At 34.2% G+C, this 23,081-nt stretch overlaps 1 protein-coding gene across 3 annotated transcripts in view; it reads left to right on the top strand.

Moving 5' to 3' along the window:
• The window catches only part of LOC150092812 (carabin-like), a 183,878-nt gene that overhangs the window by 95,592 nt on the left and 65,205 nt on the right, over window positions 1-23,081 (top strand). For all 3 annotated transcript variants that reach the window (XM_090414655.1, XM_090414656.1, XM_090414657.1), the window contains 2 exons: window positions 12,299-12,413; window positions 12,601-12,718. In XM_090414655.1, coding sequence (XP_090270781.1) covers window positions 12,299-12,413; window positions 12,601-12,718 — 233 coding nt within the window. The remainder of the gene's footprint in view (window positions 1-12,298; window positions 12,414-12,600; window positions 12,719-23,081) is intronic.

The raw sequence follows: 23,081 nt of genomic DNA on the forward strand, positions 1-23,081 counted from the left end.
GTCACCTACCTAAACAGCCAACACTCCAAAATTCACTTCATAGTAGAAAAAGAATCAAATAACTGTTTACCATTTCTTGACACATTAGTCACCCGCCTTTCAGATGGTGCACCATCTTTTTCTATTTACAGAAAGCCTACGCACACAGGAAGATACCTACATAAACAATCACATCATCATCCAGTCCAACAGTACAGCATTTTAAAAACACTTACACACAGAGCCAGAGCCATTTGTTCTAACGATACAGCTCTGACCACTGAACTCCAATACCTGCGCCATACGTTCTTAGCCAACGGCTACAATCCCTACAAAATAGATAAAATACTACATAGGCCCATTACTCTGCCCTTCCCTAATACACAAGAATACAACATGACCATTTCTATTCCCTATATCAGAGGTACATCGGAAAAGATAGCCAAAGTATTGTTGAAACATGGCCTTCGCACCACTTTCAAACCTCATGTCAAGCTGGCAACTCTGATCCGCTCGCCTAAGGATAAACTTCACCCTTTAGCACACCCAGGAGTGTATGAAGTTCCGTGTGACTGTGATTTGGCCTATTATGGGCAAACAGGAAGATCAGTGAACATCCGCCTGGAAGAACATGAAAGATACATTCGCTACTATTACTATGGCAAGTCGGGACTGGCAGACCACGCTTTGGACACTCCTTCACACAGGATTAGATGGAGGAAAACGAATGTGCTATTTAGGAGTCGGTATAGATCTGAAAGATTATTTTTTGAGTCAGCAATGGCTTTGAAGAATTCTCCCAACCTTAACAAATATAGTTGCATTAATTTGCCAAAAATTTGGGAGACGGTTATCCTAAGAAAAACTCCTGGATAACTGCTGTTTTTTTTTTTTTTTTCCCGTTAGAGGACGCCAAAAATAGGACTTTAGATCTTTTGTCTTTTGCAATTATATTGTTTCACTCACTCACTGTCGCGTTTACATGTGTGTTGTGCTCTGATGATGCTGAGTTGAAAATCAGCGAAATATTAGCGGTAATAAAACATCTTTGTTGTTAAAAAGTGTTTGTAGTGTTGTTAATACCGTGAAAAATAAGTCATGAATAACCATCAACACCTAAGCTTATCTGTTAGATGTGAAAAGACTTGTTCAAAAGTCATAAAGAAACAGAATGTCTATGAAAACAGATTAGAGAGTTTGCTTAATAGATGCATCTATTAAGCAGACTGCCCTCTTCTAGGTCTTCCTCTGGGTCATTTTCCTGCCAACCTGGCAGAGAACACTTGTTTTGCTAATCTTTCCTTGCCCATTCTGTTTAAGTGACAATACCACCAGATTAGATCTGCTAACACATTCCTGGATGCCGACAATCTCAAGTTCTTTCCGAATATCCTCGTTTTTAATACAATATTGCTACTAATGCCATCTGTTCATGCCTCTAATCTTCCTCAGGGCTCTTATATCTGCTATCTCTAGTCTTTGGTCGAGTGTTTTACTTCTGACCCAACTCTCAGATCCATAAGTTAAAACTTGTTTGAACACTGTATTGTATACAGCTAATTTAGTGTTCTGAATAATTTCACTCTTATTCCATATGAATTTATTCAATTGACTTCCTACCATACCAGCTTTGTTGATTCTGTTGTCTATTTTCATATTTAATGTACCATGTTCACTAAAAATCATGTCTATGTAGCTGAAATGTTTTACTTGTTCCACAGGTTCTATGTTCACAACACAGTTGACATTTTCAATGATTATTCTGCCTATTTTCATTGTCTTTGTCTTTTTATTGCTGACCTTCATACCATATCTATTACAACAGTTATTCAATTTAGTCAGAGAATCTTGCAGACTTGTAGCGGATTTATTTAGAAGTATAACATCGTCCACATAAAGTAAAGAGCTGGCATTAACATCTCCAATTTTGATATCATGTTTAATACCACTTTCCTTCATAATGTGATCCATATAGATAATGAATAACAGAGGGGATAATGTACATCCTTGTCTCACACCAGATTTAACATTAAACCATCTTCCTGTTCTTCCTTCAATTCTAACTGCTGACTTACAACTCAAATATAGACAATAATTGAAAAAAAAGATGATTAATTATTAAGAAATTAAAGATAAGAAATTATTACAGATAATTGAATAAAAACAATAATTGAAAATAAAAAGCTGACTTTTAAAGATGGTTAAGTAGCAAAAAACAAGAAGATGAAATTGAATATAAAAAATGACGAGCAATAGCCAAGAGAGAAACCTGAAAAAGAGACAGAGAAAGCTGGGAAAAATTTGTATCATATCTAGAAAATGACGATGTACAAAATAAGACCCAGTGTGTACAAAATACTAAAACACATGAATGCAGATATAAAAGAAACTGCAAATATAAATTGCGAAATAGATGTAAAAGAATTCTTGGATTACTTGACAGATTTTTGGAAGGATAATACTGGCAACAAAAATAATTATACCAGAAACTTACCAAAATAACTTAAATAATATGATAACAATGAAAGAATTAAAGGATAACGTAAATAAAATAAAAAATGGCAAATCAGCAGGAGAAGATGGGATAAACTCCGAACTTTATAAATTTGCTGGAAAAAAATTTCAAAGATTAAAATTTCAAAGTTTAAATAAAATATGTACAAATGGACAAATACCAATAGAATGGAATACAAGCATAGTAATACTTATATCAGAGGCATGCCAATAGTGTCTGGTGCCTGTGTGCAAAACTTTAGTTGGCACCTCTATCCCCCCCCCTCCAATAAAAATATCACTTTAAAAAACGTATGTTTTTTTTTTTTTTTAAGTATTTCCTCCTCATTGGTGCCTTTACTATCCTGTGTGCATTGCACACGTTGCACACATGGCCAGTTCACCCCTGACCTATATTTAAAAAAGGGGATAAAACAAAACCTGCTAACTACAGAGGTATTAGTTTATTGAATACATGCTACAAAATATGTAGCAGAATACTTAATGAAAAACTAAAAATATTATTAGAATGTCAAAATTGATTTAGAAAAGGATGCTCGACAATGGATGCAGCTTTCTTTTTAAAACTACTTATAGAAAAAAGAAGAGATTGTTTACAGATTACGAAAAAACATTTGATAAAGTAAAAAGATATATACTGTTTGATATATTACAAAGAATCAATATACCTAATATTTTACTACATGCAATATTGAATATATATAAAGATAATGAAATAAAAATTAATGAAAAGTTGTCTGAAAAACAATCTATAAACCAAGGAGTAAGACTGAGATGCCCTCTGTCTCCAATACTTTTCAATATATATTTACATTAATGAAATATTAATACAGTGAAACACCTTAAACAATCAAGGTATAGAAATTTCCCGGAGTAACAAAATAAATATGCTATTATTTGCAGATGATCAGATAATATCAGATAAGGAAGACAATTTACAAAGAACAATATATAATTTAAGCATTATAGAAGAACAGTTTGGAATGAAAATTTCCATAGATAAAACTGAAACGATGGCATTTTGTGGACAAACTCCAGTTATAAGCAAAATAGTTATTAATAATAAAATAATAGAAAGATAAATACTTTCAGTTATTAGGAAGGAGAAAAAGACAAAGTTAAAAACTAAAACTTCAAAATTTTTACAGATTATAGGCCTGATAAATAGAACACTCAACCCAAATATAGTACAAAAAGAAACTCACTTGAAAATATACAATACTTTATCAGTGCCCACATTATTATATGGCACTGAAATTTGGGCAATAAACAAAGAATAAAAACAAGTGAAATGAGATTTATGAGAAGAACTGCAAAATACACGTTATTAGATCAAAAAAGGAATGAAGATATTTTAAAAGAACTAAAAAAACAAAATCAATAGAAGAAAAACTAAACAATTATAAACAAAAATGGAGTGAACATGTAAACCGAATGGCCAATACCCGACATCCTAAACAAATACTAAAATATAAGTAATTGGAAAGAGAAGGCAGGGTAGACTTCAAAAAAGAATATTGGATGGATAATGAGACCGGAACAGACCAATATGGTCTATAGCCGTAATTAGTGTTATGATGATGTGTTAGTGTCCTTTGCATCATTGTCATGGTCTTATCTGCCATCTTTACAATTTTAGCAAGTGTCCCTGTAATTTTAGGTCCATCATCATCCCCCCCCCCCATCCCAGATCCATTGTCTTCACCTTCTCTGAGATGTTTCCACCAACTGTATCCTCTGCATCCCACATTGCTTCCCAAATTTTAAAACCTTACAGTAGTGTGTGAATGTGAAGAGCCAAAGGCTTCAATTTGTTTAAGTTAAGGGATATTACATCCCATATAGTTTCTTAGCCGAATAAGAAACTCAAAGAGTTTCATGCCGAATATAGTAAAAACTATGTATAAAGTTCGGCGATTCCAAGCGTAAGCAAATACCTGGATACTGCAGCACTGATCCCTTACAGTAGTGTTTCTCAAACTTCAGATATCCGTGGACCCCTTCTTAAATTTTCATTATTACCAAGTACCCCCTAATTAATTTAATTAAAACGAATCAATTAATTTAAAATATTAAAAAATTAAATATCTATTTTATTTAAATTTATATGTTCATGTAAACAAAAAAATATGATTTATTTTTAATAGAACAAACTTTATAAAGATACTATGAAGTTTTACTTACTTAAAATAATTTATCATCAATGAGAGGAGTGAAATTGCTTATGGTGAGATAAAATTTCAGCAAAATTTGGCCCTATAGTTGTAATTTCAATCTCAGATGCGGTTCGACATCTATAATGCGATTCCTCTTCTTCGTCTTAATATCTACAAGGGCCGAAAATCCAACTTCGCATAGATATGAACTTAGAAATAGAAAAATGAACCTTAGAGCTTTATCTGTTAATTCAGGAAATTCATTCTGTATTTGCAGCCAAAATGATGATAACGTATTCTTGCTGTATTTATTTTTTAGGAAACCATCAGAAGCTAGTTCTAAAAGTTGTTCTTCTTCTATTGACGATAGATCCTTTGCCATAAATTTGTTTTTATTGAAAGGGTATCTTATCCACTCAATATTAATGTCCAATTCAGAGAAATACTTTTCTAGATTCATTTGTAAGCTTTTTAAATGCTGCATGATAGTAATTTTCCATCATCATCAATTTGTTCATTTGAACTTGCGAGCAATTCATGAAGTGATGGAAACGCGTCAAATTCTCCATTACCAACCCGCTTTTGCCATAACTTCATTTTTGCCAACGTGGCATTCACTTTATCTTGGACATGAAATATAGAAATTTCCTTGCCTTGTAAAAATAAATTAAGACTATTTAATACAGTAAATATATCTGCCAGGTATGCTAATTGACTGAGCCATTTCCAATTATGTAATTGCTTTTTCAATTCAAACTTTTCATCAAGAAAAACTTGTAGTTCATTCCGAAGTTCAAATAAATGAGTAAGAACTTTTCCATGAGAAAGCCAACGAACATCGGTATGGAAAAGAAGTTGTGTATAGTTGCTTCCCATTTCTTTGCAAAGTTGAGAGAAATGTCTGGCGTTTAGAGGACGGCCTTTAATGTAATTTATGATTTTTACAGCTTCATCAAGAACTTTTCTTAGGTCTGTAGACAACTTATGTGTAGCCAAAGCCTCCCTGTGTATGCAGCAGTGTGTCGACTTTGCATTTGGTGCAACAGCTAGAATCCTTGAAGCAAGCCTTTTTAGATCCGACCATAGATTTCGCTCCGTCCGTGCTTATTCCAGCACAGCTTTTCCAATCAAGCATGTTTTGATGCATAAAAAGTATTTATACTGTTGAATATTTCTTCTCCTGTTGTATGTTCTGGCAAGGGTTGGTGTAGTGACATTCTCTTCTTCATGTTCAAATCCGCCATCTTGTTATAAGTCACTTTCATCAAAAAAAACAACTAATTGTAAATTGATCACCAATCCAAGGGTAGGGAAATTTCTATTATACTGCGCCACTCTGTCCTTAGATTAGTCTATATAAAATAGCAGGATCAATTCATAGTTAGTTAGCAGTCTCCTCATTTATTCTGGCCGATGTATTTGTTTTCCACTTGGGATTCCCGCAAGATTCGAATTTTTATGAACGGTGCAATAAAAAGGAATTCAGGCAAACACAATAATTAGATTAACAAAATAAAACATTTAATATAAGCTATATAACACATACATAAATTCTATTTCTAATTTTAAACATTAAGTCAAGTCAATCACATTAGTTCAATCTTCCAAACCTTCACATACACTTTCTCAGTTTCTGAGTCACAAAGTTCCTTCACTTAATTAAATATAATAGAACTTCCTATTTAATCAGTTTCCACGCATTTCTCAGCCATTCTATACGCTTAAAAAACACCGCAGGCACTAATAGCTGTAAATATTTCTCAAGCAAATTTTATTTTCAATTCTCAATCTCAAAGAATTGCCACAGTTAAAGTTAGGTTGAACGTAGCGTAATTAACACTCAATTCTTCATGCATTGAAATAAATCAATATGACAGTCCTTACCAGAAATAGTTCTTAGTACATCAATTACGTTGTGAGTATACTTTCAAAATATATTTATTACACTTAAGAACACATCTATAAGACTTCTCCACAGTTATAACTAAAACACTATTAATCGCGCTTCACAACTCTAGATATCAACTGTAGGGTACTTTAATTATCCTTGTTACCACTCATTAGCCAATTAAACACTGTGCAGTTCTCCTTAGGGCAAATTAGAAATAAGTCGCAATTCTAGACTTACTGGATTGATTCAGAATTCTTCACTGAACGTCCAGTTTTTTATATTATCCGATTACGGCATTAATTTCTTTTTATTATTACTGCTGACTTCACCTTCAGCTAACTATAAGATTCACTTCGTCTTTGCTCGCTTATAAATATTATCCCTTTTAACTTCTGCCCTTGAGAACCTTTCATTTACTTCCACCTGTCTAGTTTATACCCTTGCTTCTTCCCGCTTCAAAAATTCCGTCCCAACTCTCCTTGTTACCTTTTATTTTTTTTTCCGTTATCGAAGCTCATGCTCTGTTCCACTCACGCTCGTTTACTTCATGCGTTTCCATGACAACAAATAAACAAACATTTTCGTTAATGTTACATAAGTAATAAAAACACTACATTGAGTTAATAAAAACACAATAAATAGAATATTAGAGCTACTTAATCAACTCTTTCATTTCGTATACAGATAACTATAATAATATTCACGTTATGATATATATATAAGTTACAATAAATTATACACATATTATTGTTTAATTTAATTAATTAATAGCTGATTAAATTCAGAATAAATACTTAAATAATAATTCTTAAATAAGGATTAATAAATAACTTTTATACAAGTCATGATTGATATATAATAAACAATGTTAAATGTGAATGAAAAAACAAAATACACAACAGTTTCATTCACAGTTTAACATTGGCAATATAAAAGGTCGTCATGAATTTTTTGATTTTTTTCGTACCAAACGAACACTAGAAGATTTGCAAAATTTGTAATTTTGGTGGATTCATCTACCTGCAACGTATAATAACGACTCTTACGTATATCGGATAACAATGTTTGTTTTATGTTTTCAGCCATTTCAGTGATTCTTCGATGACCAGTACTATTTGAAAGGCAAATCTGATCAAAAGATCTTTTTGCATTATCTCCGATCATAATTTTTTCCGCTATTATTTTTGCTGCAGGCCTGACCAAAGTTTCACCAATTGTTTCCGCTGCACCACTTTTTGCTGTTAATAGCGGCACACGATATGAAGCTTCTAAAGCCTTCGTGTTTTCACCTCCTGACACAATCGGCATCACTTCTGGAGATTCTTTTAAATTTTTTAGTTTATTTTGAAAAAATTCGACAGGTTTGTCCTTGCATTCATTATGTTTTGATTCAGAATGGCGATTTAAATTACATGGTTTCATGCTTTCATTTTTTAAAGTTTCACCGAAAATTACACATAATGGAATAGGTTCCTCTTCTTCATTTCCCCTCCATGAAAATCCACATTTCAAGTAATTTATATCGTACTTACAAAGTTGTCTCATCTTCTTCCTAGTTGGTTCTTTAGAGATGTCGGATGACACATACTTATCAATTTCACTTGATCCAGATACAATATTGTGTGCTTAGTAAGGGTGTTTGAGCTGGGTTCTTTACTTTTAGAGTGCTGAATGAGTGGAATAAGCTGCCAGAGTCTGTAGTGGGTGCTGTGACAGTGAATGAGCTTAAGGCAAGGTATGATAGATACTGTGTGAATGTCGAATAGTTATGATGAACATGATTTGGGGCCTCCCTCGATGAGTCTAAGGACTCCTTGGAGTTGCCAATAATAATAATAATATCAACATTTTCTTGTTGCTGACAGCTACTTGTATCTACTATGTTCCTCTCTTTTGTGCATTTTAAAAATCCAGTCTTCAACCATACTTAAGAATTTGAAAGCTAAAAAAATTACCGTATTTAACGAACAGTCCTTCAACAAATGGCTAGTGAAAGCAAAACTCGAAACAGACAGCAATGGTAGGCCAGTAGAGATAAAGCAGCTATGTTCATATGATTGGTGCGGTATTAACAAAAGATCGCACTACTAATTGACAAAGGCAAGCCGACAGTTCAGTTGAAATGCTATTTCTCTTCAACCGAATTCCTTATATAATATCTGAAACACATTCACTATATATTTCTTAGTTTTAACACGTTCACTCAAACAAAACCATATGTTGCCGGTGCACCATACGGTTTTGATTGTCTACTATACAGCATTTTATGTGGGAGGGGGTCATGTGATTCATTAGTCAGTGCCGTTTTGATCCCAGTTGTGTCTAATTGCATTGTTTGTTGAGAAACATATTACACAGCCTGCAGATGTCTCTGTACCTTATTCAGTGATACAATAGGAACGTTTTACGATCTGAAACTTAAATTTTATTCCGTGCATTAATGATACACAGCCAAAAATTGCTATGGACCCCCTGAAGACCTTTCGCAGACCCCGGGGGTCCGCATACCACACTTTGAGAAACACTGCCTTACAGCATTGAACTGGTAGCCCGCACATACATTTATTCATCCAGTCTTCTTGCAAAGTTGTATCGCTCTGCTCCTCATCTGAGGGAATGTGGACTGCAGAGTTTGGTGGATAGAAGAAGGAGAGGTGATATAATTGAGACTTAAGCTGTTTAGAGGTAGTTACAGGATTGACACTGGGGAGTTCTTTTGCTTGGTTGAACAGCGGGAAGGAGTTATAACAAGCGGCCATCCCTGGAAGTTACGAAAGGAAACTGTGAGCAAGAGGGAGTGGTTTCTTTGCATGGAGGGTGGTTGAACCGTGCAATGCATTGCCTGATAGAGTGGTTAGAGCAAGAACGGTCAATGAGTTTAAGGAGTGGTATTATAGACTTTGTGTTTCCTACGAGGGATCTCTCACGATGAGTCTTTGACTCCTTGGAATAATAATAATAACTAAGCATTCTCCAACTTAGCCAACATAAATGTATACATCTTTTGCTTGTAGATAATTGTTATATGAATAAAAAAATGAGGAAATGATCAAAGACAGTTATGTAAAGATGTATTTTAATAATATTTGTATGTAGCAACATGATCATTATCACTGCAGCTGAATGAAGAAACTTTCCTTTTTTTTTTTTTTTTTTTTTGTTTACGTACTGTAAATAGTAAACAGATAAACCCAGAAGAATTTAGAAAAAATGTGGAAGAAGAAACCGACTGGAAATTAAAAAATAACATTGAAGATTTAACAAACTTTAACAATCAATTAATGAACTGCAAAGAAAGAACCTTGTATGAACTTCCTCCTAAGACCAGGGAATGCCTATCAGCAAGAACAATAGAACTATTGAAGAAAAGAAGAATACTGAAAGATACAGGAAAAGACTGTCTAGAATATAAAATTATTTATAAACAACTGAGGCAGAATATCATAGACAATTATAACATGTATAGAACCACAAAATTGGCAGAAGCAGCTAGGCTCTGCAGTAGCCTAAAAAAAGTAGAAAAAGAAATAAATCTAAAGCAACCACTACCATCAGCCTTCATAGACAATCAACGAAACAGACACACAAACAGAGGTGAAATGGAAAAAATAGTAAAATTGTTTTATGAGAACCTTTGCTCATCTAAACAAGTAATCACAGCTCCAGTACCACACTGAAAATTTGGAAATACCATCTGTCCTACCTGAAGAAGTAAAAATGACTATCCACCATATGAAAAATGGCCGATCACCAGGAATTGATGGTATAAAATCTGATGAAGTAAAAATGGGTGGACAAATACTTTTTAAAGCTCTAGCAGAAAGGCTTACCTGATATATACAATTAAGGAAAGTACCTACTGAATGGAAAACATCTAAGACCATAATTTTGCATAAAAAAGGTAATAAAGAAGACATCAGTAACTACAGACCCATCTGTCTATTAGTACACCCACACCCACACACACACACAAAATATTCGCCAGAGTCATCCTCAACCGAATACAAACCTCCATCAACGAAAATGGCTGCAAAGAACAGGCTGGTTTCAAAAAAAAGCTTTTCAACAATAGATCACATTCAAACTATTACTCAGCTAACAGAAAGGTGCAGAGAATACCAGATTTCACTTTGTCTTCTTTTTATAGATTTTAAAAAAGCATTTGACACTGTTGAGCATAACGCAGTATTCCAAGCTTTAATAGAACAAGGCGTAGAAAAAGCATACATCCAACTCATAAAAGATATCTACAAAGAAGGCACAACAAATATCATCCTTTTCAATCACCCAATTAAAATTATTAACTTAAGTAGAGGAGTACGTCAGGGTGATGTCTTATCACCTAGTCTCTTCACATCTACTCTGGACAGCATCATTCGTAAAATTGACATGAAAGTTGGAATAAACATTGATGGTGAAATGTTAAATATCTTATTATTCGTCGATGACTGATATTAATATCTCACTCACCCAAACTCTTAGAATCAATGCTGAATAACATAAGCCAAAACTGCCAAAGAATTGGATTGGAAATACACCCGGACAAAACAAGATAGAGGAAAAACATATACTGTAAAGATCATACAATCACTCTAGAATCTCACACCATTGAAAAAATTGAAGAATACATCTACCTCGGACAGCCCATAAAAATGAATCTACTCTATATATATAAAATGATAAGCTTTTTATGTCACGTTTTTGAAACTCAGGGGCTACCCTGAGTGTTGAGTCATCGGAATTCAAGGAGAACCAGTCTACCAGTCCAGAACTCGACTCGGGGGGGGATGAAAGAAACCCCATTTTGAGTAATCAGAATTCAAGGAGAACCGGCCTACCAGTCCAGAACTCGTGGGGGTTGGGCACCATAGGTGCCAGGGGGCATAGCCCCCCCCTAGTAATGATATAACAAATGAAATAGCAAGGAGAAAAAGAGCTGCTTGGATAGCCTTCAACAAAATAAAATCAACAATTGCCAACCAAAACATAGATATCGAAATAAGAGCCCATCTTTTCAATAGTCACAGTTTACCAGCATTAACTTTTGGCAGTGAAACATGGAACACAACTTTAAAAGAAGAACAAAGTTTAATAACAACTCATCGTGCAATAGAAAGAAGAATGTACAATATAAACAAAAATAGACCACGTAAGACACACAGAAATCAGGAAGAAGTCTGGACTCACGGATATAATAAAAGCAATCTACAACAGCGGAAGAAGATGGGCAGGACATCTCGCCAGAATGAAAGACAACAGATGGAATCAGAGTTACAAACTGGTATCTGAGAGATACCAAAAGGAAACGAAGACTAGCCTTAAGGTGGGAAGACCCAATGATTAAGAAAGTTGGAAGAAAATGGAGAAGAAAGGCCCAAGACAGGAATAACTGGACCCTTTATGACCTGCAGTCATGGAGAAATCCTGACTGAAATCACAGGTCCATCAAGGTAACACAGTTATCATTTTTAAAATTGAGATGACAAAAATTCAGTCCACCCAGAGTTATTAATTAAATTATGTATTCCATCAAAACTAACTATATCTTAAAGTGAAATGTCTGGACCAATTTTTGTATAAATACTGAATTTTATTAAAATTCACTCACTCAGATCAGAGCTACTATATCTATGCGAAATGTACAAATGGATAAATGAATGTAATTAGTAATATGGAAATTGGCAAAGGAGGCCAATTGTTTGGATTTTTAAAACCAAATTAAGCCTAAACTTAATTAAAAATCTTGTTTTATTTTTAGCAAAATCTTGGTGTGGATCCACTGATTTATACTCCTTCGTGGTTGTTATGCCTGTTTACAACACTTCCATGTTGGGACACTGTTCTGACTATATGGGATCTCTTTTTGCTAGAAGGTATGTTAAATGCAGCTTGCTCTGCTGCTGATTTCTAATATTTTTATTAGGCTTATTTAGTTCAGCAAAACTTAACCTCATAATAAATCAGAAAGTAATAACAGTGTATTTTGATTTGAAGTTTAAGTTTTAAATTGCTGTTCACATATAATTTCATGTTCTATGACATTCTTTTTTTATTCTCCAGGAAGTGTTGTCATTTTTCAGACTGCTTTATCAATTTTGTCACTTTCTAGTGACAAATTGTTGGAAGCTAAAGATACCAATCAGCTTATTCCTAGGCTGCAAAACATACCACATTCCATGTAAGTAATGTTCATGCTTTTTACCATTTTTTAATTTTAAAGTAAAAAAAGTCATCATAATGATTCTGTCATCCAAAACTAAAAGAAATCAGCATTTCTAATAATTTACTCACAACAACAATAAACATCATTAGAGACTAACAAAATTGCAGAAACTTATTAGAAAATAATTTATTTCAAAGTATGATCAACCAGTCTGGATTTGTCTTAACAGTTTGCCTTGCATAGAAAACATCATTTAACACCTTGCTTTCACATGAATATGAATGCATTATGTTTGGAATTTATTTCAGAATATATTGGTTCATTTTCAATGCATTCCTGAAATAAATTACCTTAACATAGAAATAGCAAAAATGAATAATTATTGTTTTAATTAATTATATTAACTAGATAAAATAAACACAATGTCCTTTTTCATTCCTTCATGGAATAATTTAATATATTACAGATATAAGTTATTAATATATTAACTAATCAATATGAAAATATTTTTATAATGAAAATTTATGGTAAAAATATATCATTTAAAAATAATTACTTTTTTTTCCACTTTTCTTTCATTTTTATGTACACTGATTTGTAGCAGGCCAACTCTGTATTAATGCCTTTACTGTGTAGAAAAGCTAAGCATAGTTTTTTTTTTCTATTTTGATTCTGAATTCAAATTGTCAAACAGTTCCACTTCTTCAATGACAAGGTTTACTTTTTTACAAAAAACTATAGACTGAACCAAGCTTGCACTGCAAGTATAATCGCAGATATTTTGTTTATTTGAAAATTGCTGTAACCATTAAAATTATTCATGATATAAATATATGACTAGATGAAACAAGCCATTTGCCATTTTCATCATCATCAAATTCTTCACATGTACCCTTGAGGGGTGTACAGGATATGACAGTACTACATGAAAAATTTATGTCATTACTAACTTCCTATCTATAATTTTCCTCCAAATCAGTCTGTTACTTGTCAAGACTCCAACATTATCAGATCTTATATTTCTATCATCTAAGGCACTTTTTAATGTATCAATCCACCTATATCTTGGTCGTCCTCTGGGTATTTTTCCTGCGAACCTGGCAGAGAACACTTGTTTAGCTAATCTTTCCTCGCCCATTCTATTTAATTGACCATACAACCTGAGATTAGCTCTGCTAACGCTGGATGCTGACAATGTCGAGTTCTTTCCTAATATCCTTGTTTTTAATATGATATTGCCATTGATGCCATCTGTTCACGGCTCTAATCTTTCTCAGGACTCTCATATCTGCTATCTCTAGTCTTTGGTCAAGTGTTTTACTTCTGACCCAGCTCTCAGATCCATACGTTAAAACTGGTTTGAACACTGTCTTGTATACAGCTAATTTAGTGTTCCGACTGATTTCTCTCTTATTCCATATGAATTTATTCAATTGACTGCCTACCATACCAGCTTTGTTGATTCTGTTGTCTATTTCCATATTTAATTTACCTTCTTCACTAAAAATCGTGCCTAAGTAGCTGAAATGTTTTACTTGTTCCACAGGTTCTCCATTCACAACACAGTTGACATTTTCAATGATTCTGCCTATTTTCATTGTCTTTGTCTTTTTATTGCTGACCTTCATACCATATCTATTACAACAGCTATTCAATTTAGTCAGAGAATCTTGCAGACTTGTAGCGGATTTATTTAGAAGTATAACATCATCCACATAAAGCAAAGAGCTGAATTAACATCTCCAATTCTGATATCATGTTTAATACCACTTTCCTTCATAATGTGATCCATATAGATAATGAATAACAGAGGGGATAATGTACATCCTTGTCTCACACCAGATTTAACATTAAACCATCTTCCTGTACTTCCTTCAATTCTAACTGCTGACTTACAACTCAAATAAAGACTAAGTATTGCTTGATATAATGCCCCATTGACACCATATAACTGTAGTGTATTGAACAGCTTCTCTCTTGGCCCCTTATCATATGCCTTTTCCAAATCGACAAAGCTTAAATACAGATCTTTATTATATTCCCATGCTTTCTCAACTATTTGTCGTAAAGTGAAGATCTGATCCTGACAGTCTCTATTTGGCCTGAATCCAGCTTGTTCTTCACCAAGCTTTTCTTCCACAGTTCTTCTCAACCGTTTCTCAAGTATACTTTCATAGATCTTGCCAGGAACACTCAGTAGGGAAATACCTCTGTAATTCTCACATTCAGTTTTATTTCCCTTTTTATATATGGGTACCATAATCATACCATAATACCTGGTATGAGGTACCAAAAAGAAGGTATACTTGGAAAATGCCAGGGGTTATAGGAAGGTACCAAATATATTATATTATGACAAGAAATAGATTTAAAAATCAAGTAAAATCATGCAAAAGTTACCCGGGAGCTGATTTTGATAGTGACCACAATTTTTTTATTGAAATGTAATCTGAAATTTAAAAAGTTGTTACAACCAAGGAAAAGGCACAAATGGAACATAAGTAACCTGAAAACAGAGGAAAACCATAGAAACTATAAACAGCAAACTGATGAAAGCATTAAAACTGGAGAGAGAGAGAGGGAAAAGAAACAGAGGAAAAATGGACTCATTTGAAGGATACAATCATCAAGGTCACCAATGACTGCATAGGATTAAGGAAGAAGCAAAGAAATAAACCATGGATTACCCAGGACATTCTAGATCTAATAGATGAAAAAAGAAAATGCAAAACATCCCTAAAGGAAGAAAGCAAAGACAAATATAAACATATAAAAAATATGATAAATAGAAAGTGTAAAGAAGCAAAAGAACAATGGTTTACAGGGAAATGTAAAGAAATAGAAGATCTAACAAAGACTGGAAGAATCGATAAGGCTTATAACATTATGTAAGGAATAAGCCAGCAAAACAAGACACGAAGTACAATTATCAAAAATAAACAGAGGAACATACTTATAGATAAGGAAGAAATTTCGGAAAGAAGGAGTACTTAGAAGATCTATATAGTGGAAAAGATCTAGATGCCAAGGCCATAGAAGATGAAACAAGACTTGATATGGAAGAAATTGGTCCAACTATATTAAAAGATGAATTTGAATGGCCACTGAATGAATTGTCAGCCAACAAGGCACCAGGCAATGATAGCATCCCCTCAGAATTAATAAAATACTCAGTAAACATAACTAAGTCATACCTTTTCAAGATCATAAAGGATATTTATGAAACAGGGATCATCCCCAGAGATTTTACACAATGCTCTATCATACCCATTCCTAAAGTAAATAATGCAAACAAGTGTGAAAATCATCGAACAATAAGCTTAATATCACATGCTTCAAAAATACTACTCAAATACAAAAAAGACTAACAACTAAGAATATGTTGGCAAATACCAGTTTGGATTCAGGAAACAGCAGGGGACAAGAGAAGCAATCCTAGCTCTAAGAACAGTTATTGAAAGAAGATTGGAGAAGAATCAAAATACTCTGATAGTCTTTCTTGACTTGGAGAAAGCCTTCGATAGTATTGACTGGAATCAAATGTTTCACCTCCTAAAAACAATAACGGTAGATTGGAGAGATAGAAGTCTCATATTTAATCTTTACAAGCATCAATAAGCCCTAATAGAAGCAGCCAGCAATGCAACAAAAACCGCAATAGCAAAAATATATAGAGGTGTAAGACAGGGGTGCTCCCTTTCATCCATATTGTTTAATCTGTACATTGAAGATGCAATAAACTGAAAGAACTAATAGGAACCGGAACTAAGATGAATGGAATTGATATTAACTGGCTACGGTTTGCGGATGATATAGCAGTTTTAGCTGATAACGAAAACAAACTGAAAGCCACCCTAACAAAGATGGAAGAAATCTTCACACAGTACAGCCTAAAAATGAATTATAAGAAAACAAAATTATTAATTACAAGTAAAGCAAATCCAACGAAAATAAACCTGGAAATAAATAATAACCTACTACAACAGGTATACTCTTTTAAATATCTTGGAAGTCTTATCACAGAAGATGAAAGAAACCAATCAGATATTAAAGCACGAATAATCCTAGCCAAAAAAGCATTCTATAACAGAAGAAACATTTTTACCAGTAAAGGACTTAGCATCCAGCTCAAAAAAAGGCTATTGAAAACATACATACATATGGAGCATTGCATTATATGGTTGTGAGACCTGAACTCTAACAAAACAAGACATGAAAAAGTTGGAAGCATTTGAAATTTGGTGCTGGAGAAAGATGATGAAAATTAGTTGGACAGAAAAGAAAAGTAATGAAAAAGTTCTGAATATAGTTCATGAAGAGCGGTCATTAATGAACCACATCAATAAGAGAAGAAAAGGCCTAATTGAACACCGTTTGAGGCATGGGGGACTGTAGAAGGAAAGAGGCCACGAGGCAGACCAAGAATTTCATATATAAATAACATAATGATGCTAACTGGTGCTAAGAGTTATGAAGAGATAAAAAGGAAGTCACAAGACAGGATGTTGTGATGTGCTGCGATATTTACCAATTTTCGGATTGATGCACCAAAGAAGAAGATATGGGTACTATTAGAGCTCTACTCCAATCATCACCAACTGGTCCCTCTGTCCAGGCTTTCTGAACTATGCAGTGCAGCCACTGCAGAGGTGGTTTTGAAAGAACTCTCAAAAAATGGACTTTCACATGTGTTTAAGAAGTGGACGCAACATTGGGACAAATGCATCGCATCTCATGGTTATTACTTCGAAAAAAACCATGTAAATGATGACGATTAAAGGTAATCTGTTTTCTGTATAAATATAGTCTTATAACTTATTGAACAGCCCCCGTACGTCCTTGTCTCATCCCAGATTTAACATTAAACTATCTTCCCGTACTTCCTTCAATTCTAACTGTTGACTTACAACTCAAATAAAGACTAAGTGGCTGCACTGCACTATTCAGTGCAGCCACTGTAAGACTTTTATACCACCATACTTCAGCATTTCTGGTCGAATATCATCTACTCCGGCTGCCTTTCCACATTTCAAGCCTTTGATGGCTTTTTCTACTTCAATTATGGATATGTATTCCTGACTGCATGCCTGGTCAGTGTTCTTTAGCACTGTGCTGTCATCACTGCTTGAAGTAGAAAAAGCTATCAAAGGCTTGAAATGTGGAAAGGCAGCCGGAGTAGATGATATTCTGTATTCTCTAAGAGCACATGCTGACTTATTTGCCAGGAACTTTTGATATGCTTTCTTCTTTTCCTTCACTGCCTCTTTAACTTCCTGTGTCCACCATTTAGTTCTGATTTTTCTATCCTTGCAAACAACCTCACCACATGCCTCTCTGGCTGAATCTCCAAGGTTTGGTTCCTGTTCTCAAACGCTTTCAATTTTTCTTCAATAATCTTTGTGTATTATTGTGTATTAAAGTACACAAATATTGTGTATATTTGTGTATTTTTCTTCAATAATCTTTGTCTACAGTTCACATCTGAGAGCTGCTCAACTTTTATTCGCTTTAAAACTTTCTTACATGTTCTTCTTTTCAATATGAAATTCAATTTTATTCTGCTGAAAACTAAATGGTGATCACTTCCAATTTCAAATCCTCTGTACACTCTGGTGTCCAACACCAGGGAGAAAACATCACTATTGACAATAACATAGTCAATGAGACTTTTCTTATTCCTTGCCTCTTCTCTCCATGTGAATAACCAGTCCCTGTCCTGAGCAGAATTCCAACAGGCATTTGCCATTATTATTAGCTTTGTTCTTTTCTCCAAATTTTCTCAAAATATTTTTTGTATGTCTGACAATCATTTCCTACTCTGTTATTTAGATCCCCAACAAGGACCAACCTTTCCTTTTTCATTGTGTCAGCTGCTTTTTCTAAAGCATCAAAAAATTCCTCCACTTCTACCTTAGCAGAACCTTCTGTGGGACCATAGGCACAAATAAGTCTCTAATTAAGGGAATACAAATCCCTTATTGTTCAATTGCCTGTAAGCAAAACTCTAAGATCAAGAACTACGAATCTATGAGTTTTATACATATCGAAAAACTATCGGTGAATCCAAGTGTAAATGACCACGTGGTATTACAACACCAAGGCAACTCGAAGCAAAGGTGGTGCAAGCTCTCTCACTATCCTTGATATTGTCTCATAATGTAAAAACACAGCCCCTAGGGGATGTAATACTGTAATTACATTATGAGGAGAGGTCACTACCCAGACCGGTTTCAACCTTTTTTGAGGTCTCATCAGTGAGTAGGTAGACCTGGAAGATAACAAGGTTTAAGTGAAAAGAACTTACATACCTTTACTATACGAATGCATAAAGGTGTGTTTGTATATTATAACATAAATTGAAAGCCAAACGGCTATTTTTCTGGCATCCTTAATAATAGCAGTTGAACAACAAGGGATTTGTATCCGCTTAATTATTATTAAGGATGCCAGAAAAATAGCCGTTTGGCTTTCAACAAATAAGTCTCATTGTCCAATTCCCCATTCTGATATTAGCCCACATCACTCTTCTTGAGACTGCCTGCCATTCAAGAAGATTAGCCTCGTATTTTGTGTATTTTGGAATACTATGGCTACTCCTTCTTTTCCTTGATTGTCATTTCCTGAATATAACAATTTGTATTTATTGCTCAGAAAGATCTCACCAGTTTTTGTCTTTTTTGTTTCAGTCACCCCTATTATGTCGATCTGGTACTTATCTAATTTCTCAGTTAGCTCCATTTCTTTGCCATTCAGGCTTCTTATGTTGATAGTACCGATCTTTAACTCTGGTGATGTTGAGTTGGGGTGTGCTTTCAGATTTTTTCCAGTAGCTGACTTTTCACTGTTCGCCCTGGTTCCCTGGCTGAAACAACGGAGGCCTTGTTTAACCGGGCAATGCCTCAGCCGGCATGAAATTTTGTCATGTTGTACCATCATTTTCTATATTGGTTTAATCCAATAAGGATACAATTTGGTCAGCTAAATCCCAAATTGCCAGGCCATCCTCGTTCGTTCAGTATCCTGGTAGATACCCAACAGGGTGCACCACGAGAAGGTGAGGATTGGTCATTAGGTCAGAAGCCATGGTCGGTTCTCTGCATTCCTTTAAAGGCTATGTGGAGGTTTCCTCTCAGTTATACAGCTTTGACCCTTAAGCATTTGCCATTTTCAAATCACTTAAGTCCAGTTTAGTTTCTTTTGTACTCAATCCAATTTTTTTTGTCACTTTTAGCACTTTCACAAACACTGTCTTCATTTGTTTTCCATATTTCGAGGGTAATAAAAATTAGAACAGTATATTTACTTGAGGGGTTCGAGGCTCTCTGGTGAAAAGACGTGCTGTTAAGCTCCTGAAAAATCAGTTATTTTTGTTCATTTATTGAGTGTCTTTTTTTAGAGTTATTGGTGTATTTTTAGTATATTTTTGTAGGTTTTTTTAAAGTATTTATTGTACTACAGCATTTAATAACAATTGTAAAAATATTATTAGCTTGTACTACTCTCAAGTATGGTGTGAAAACTCATCACAACAGGAAAGTGTCTAAAGCAGCGTTTCTCAACCTTTCTAAGCTCAAGGACCAGTAAAATGCCGAAAACTCTAAGGACCACGAAGTTATGTAATTTTTTTTAAAAAAATAAATGTGGGGATTACCAACTTTCAGGAAAAACTGTGCCATTTATAGCATAAATCTACAAGCATGTTTTGAATACATATGGAAACATAATTAAATTGGAAGTAAACGATTAAAAGTGTATCATCATTGAACAAAGATATCATTTTTATTAAATAAATAAATGATATAATTATGTTACTACTTACTTTTAATGAGATGGTTGAGCTTCTTGCCCCTTGCAGATTTGCTGGATATCTGGTTCAATATTGGTAAACTTCAGTCGAAGATCGACACACACACCAAAACGATTTCTGTATTTTGTTTTTATTTGAAGGAGCGATGAAAATCCTTTCTCACAAAGATAGGTCAATGCTTCTTCACATAATTCGGGAAATTCACTTCTCACAGAAAGCAAGATCCAGAATTGAGTCAAACTAAGATCACGGAACAGCATTTTAAGCCCGCTGTCACTTGTAAGCTCAATTAACTGTTCTTTTTTCGATAACGAAAGCCCGTTCTCGTGACTGTAATCCTGAAATGGATCGCGAATCCACAGAAATTTCTTATGAAAGTTATTCGGAAAATATGTTTCAAAATTCTGTTTCAGAATTTTTGAGGTAGTCACAAACCTTTTCCAGAAACTCAGAATCAACAAAAATATCGTTTTACACTAAAAAGGATTCCAATGTTGGAAATTGTCTGTCTTTTACATAACTAATCCATAACACCAGTTTTTTCTCGAATGCCTGTATTTTGTCTTAGGCATCAAGAACAGTTAAAGAATTTTCCTGAAGGGAGAGATTTAGTTCATTTAATTTTGAAAAAATGTCTGAAAGATATGATAGTGTTGATAACCATGCTTCATCAACAAGGAGTGGTGCAAAATCAGAATTACGTTCATTTACAAAACAATAAAACTTCATGCGTTAATTGAAATAACCTTGTTAGTAGTTTGCCCCTGGAAAGCCAGCAAATTTCAGAATGAAGCAAAAGTTGTATATATTCACTGCCCATTTCATCGCAAAGTACTGAAAATAATAATTTTATTAACGTTCGAGCTTTAATAAAATTAACTAGCATTACAGCATTGTATAGCACAGTTTTAAACTGTGGTGGTATTCCTGTGGAGGCTAATGCTTCCCTATGTATGAAATAATTTACCCAGTTCATATCTGGATCTACTTCCTTTACCATAGAAACAACTCCACTGCCTGCCTTTAGGGATGCGAGCGCCATCCAGAGAGAGAGAAGCCCACACATTTTCCTCACTGGATCCCTTTGTGTATTATGTAATTATTGAGAGTGTGAAATATTTCTTCTCCAGTTGTTCAAGATGACGAAGTTCTACAAAACAGAATATTGTCATGAATGTTATCATGCGCATATCTTATGTAGCATATTAACTGCGCATATCTTATGTAGTATATTAACTGTGCATCATTTGTAACATCAGTAGCCTCGTATATCAGTCCGGCAAAGGTTGGTCGATTGGTAGAGCCTCTGCTACTAATGGCTCAGTTAAGTAAGTTTGAGCACAGTTAGTAGTTGGAAGGGGACCAATCGTTCGATGCTGTCGGCATTCTCTCCCTTGATGAGTCTTTGGACTCCCTGGAGGTGTCAAAATAATAATAATAATATTTGTAATGCATAATAAGGGCTCTTCTTAACTCTTTCGATTAACTGAGATTCTATGTCACCTACCATATCATTCATTCTGCTACTAACAGTGTCATTTGAAAGAGGAATCAAATCAACATCTTTCAGTAACTTGTTGCCAAACATAGTTTTTACCACATCTTTTATAGCTGGAAGTAGTAAGTTTTTTCCAATAGAATGAGGTTTCACTATGCTCAAACTTAAGAGACAGGTTGCTTCCAGTGCCTTGCTATTAATCGAACTATATCTTTCATATGATTTTTATGTCTCTAAGCATTGCTGAAAAAATTCAATTGGCTTATTTTTTTCAGATCATAATGTTTAGTTTCTAAATGTTGGAGTTTCGCAGGTTTCATGCACTCATTCAACAACACTTCATAACACAAAACACATTGAGGTTTCTGTTCACTTTCATCTCCACACCAAGTAAACCCGAATTCCAAACATGAACTGTTATATTTCCAACTGTTTTTTCTTTAAACTACTTGTTTCTTCTACTTCAATAGTATCAGATTTACTCGTCGTTACAACAAGTGTATCACAATTAGGGTTAGCATCACCTGTTTCATTTGCTTTTCTTATCAAAGTCTTACTTCTAAGCCACTTTTCCATTATTAAAAAACATTTTCAAAAAATATATAAATACTAGGATTAACTCACGACACACTTTGTCCAAGTATCACTTGGCATTTCTGAAGAAATGAGGATATTCTGAAGATATATTGGTGGAAGGAGAAAAACTTTCAATAATAAAAATCAATAATCAATAAATTGCTCTTCATTCTGCCGCTACAAATTATTGTAGCGGCAGAATGAAGAGCAATAAAAGATGGAGCAGAATGTTCATGGAATGAACATTCTGCTGCTATTTTTTTTTTTTTTAAGTATTCATTTTATTTCAATAATTATTTGTTTTGTTTGGTTAATTAAAATATATTTATTTAATTAAGCCTGCCTGCAGACCCCCTGTCCCATCATCGCAGACCACAGGTTGAAAAACACTGGTATAAAACATAAGTTGTTACTGATGAGGAGAACCTTTGTCCCAATCAGCAGGAGCATTGCTGCAGTGACGATGATAATATATCCAAGGATAATCTAATATTGGA

Source organism: Typopeltis vanoorti, chromosome 25, assembly GCF_054136105.1.
Source record: "Typopeltis vanoorti isolate ZY-2024b chromosome 25, IOZ_Tvanoo_1.0, whole genome shotgun sequence".
NCBI classification, from domain to species: domain Eukaryota; kingdom Metazoa; phylum Arthropoda; class Arachnida; order Uropygi; family Thelyphonidae; genus Typopeltis; species Typopeltis vanoorti.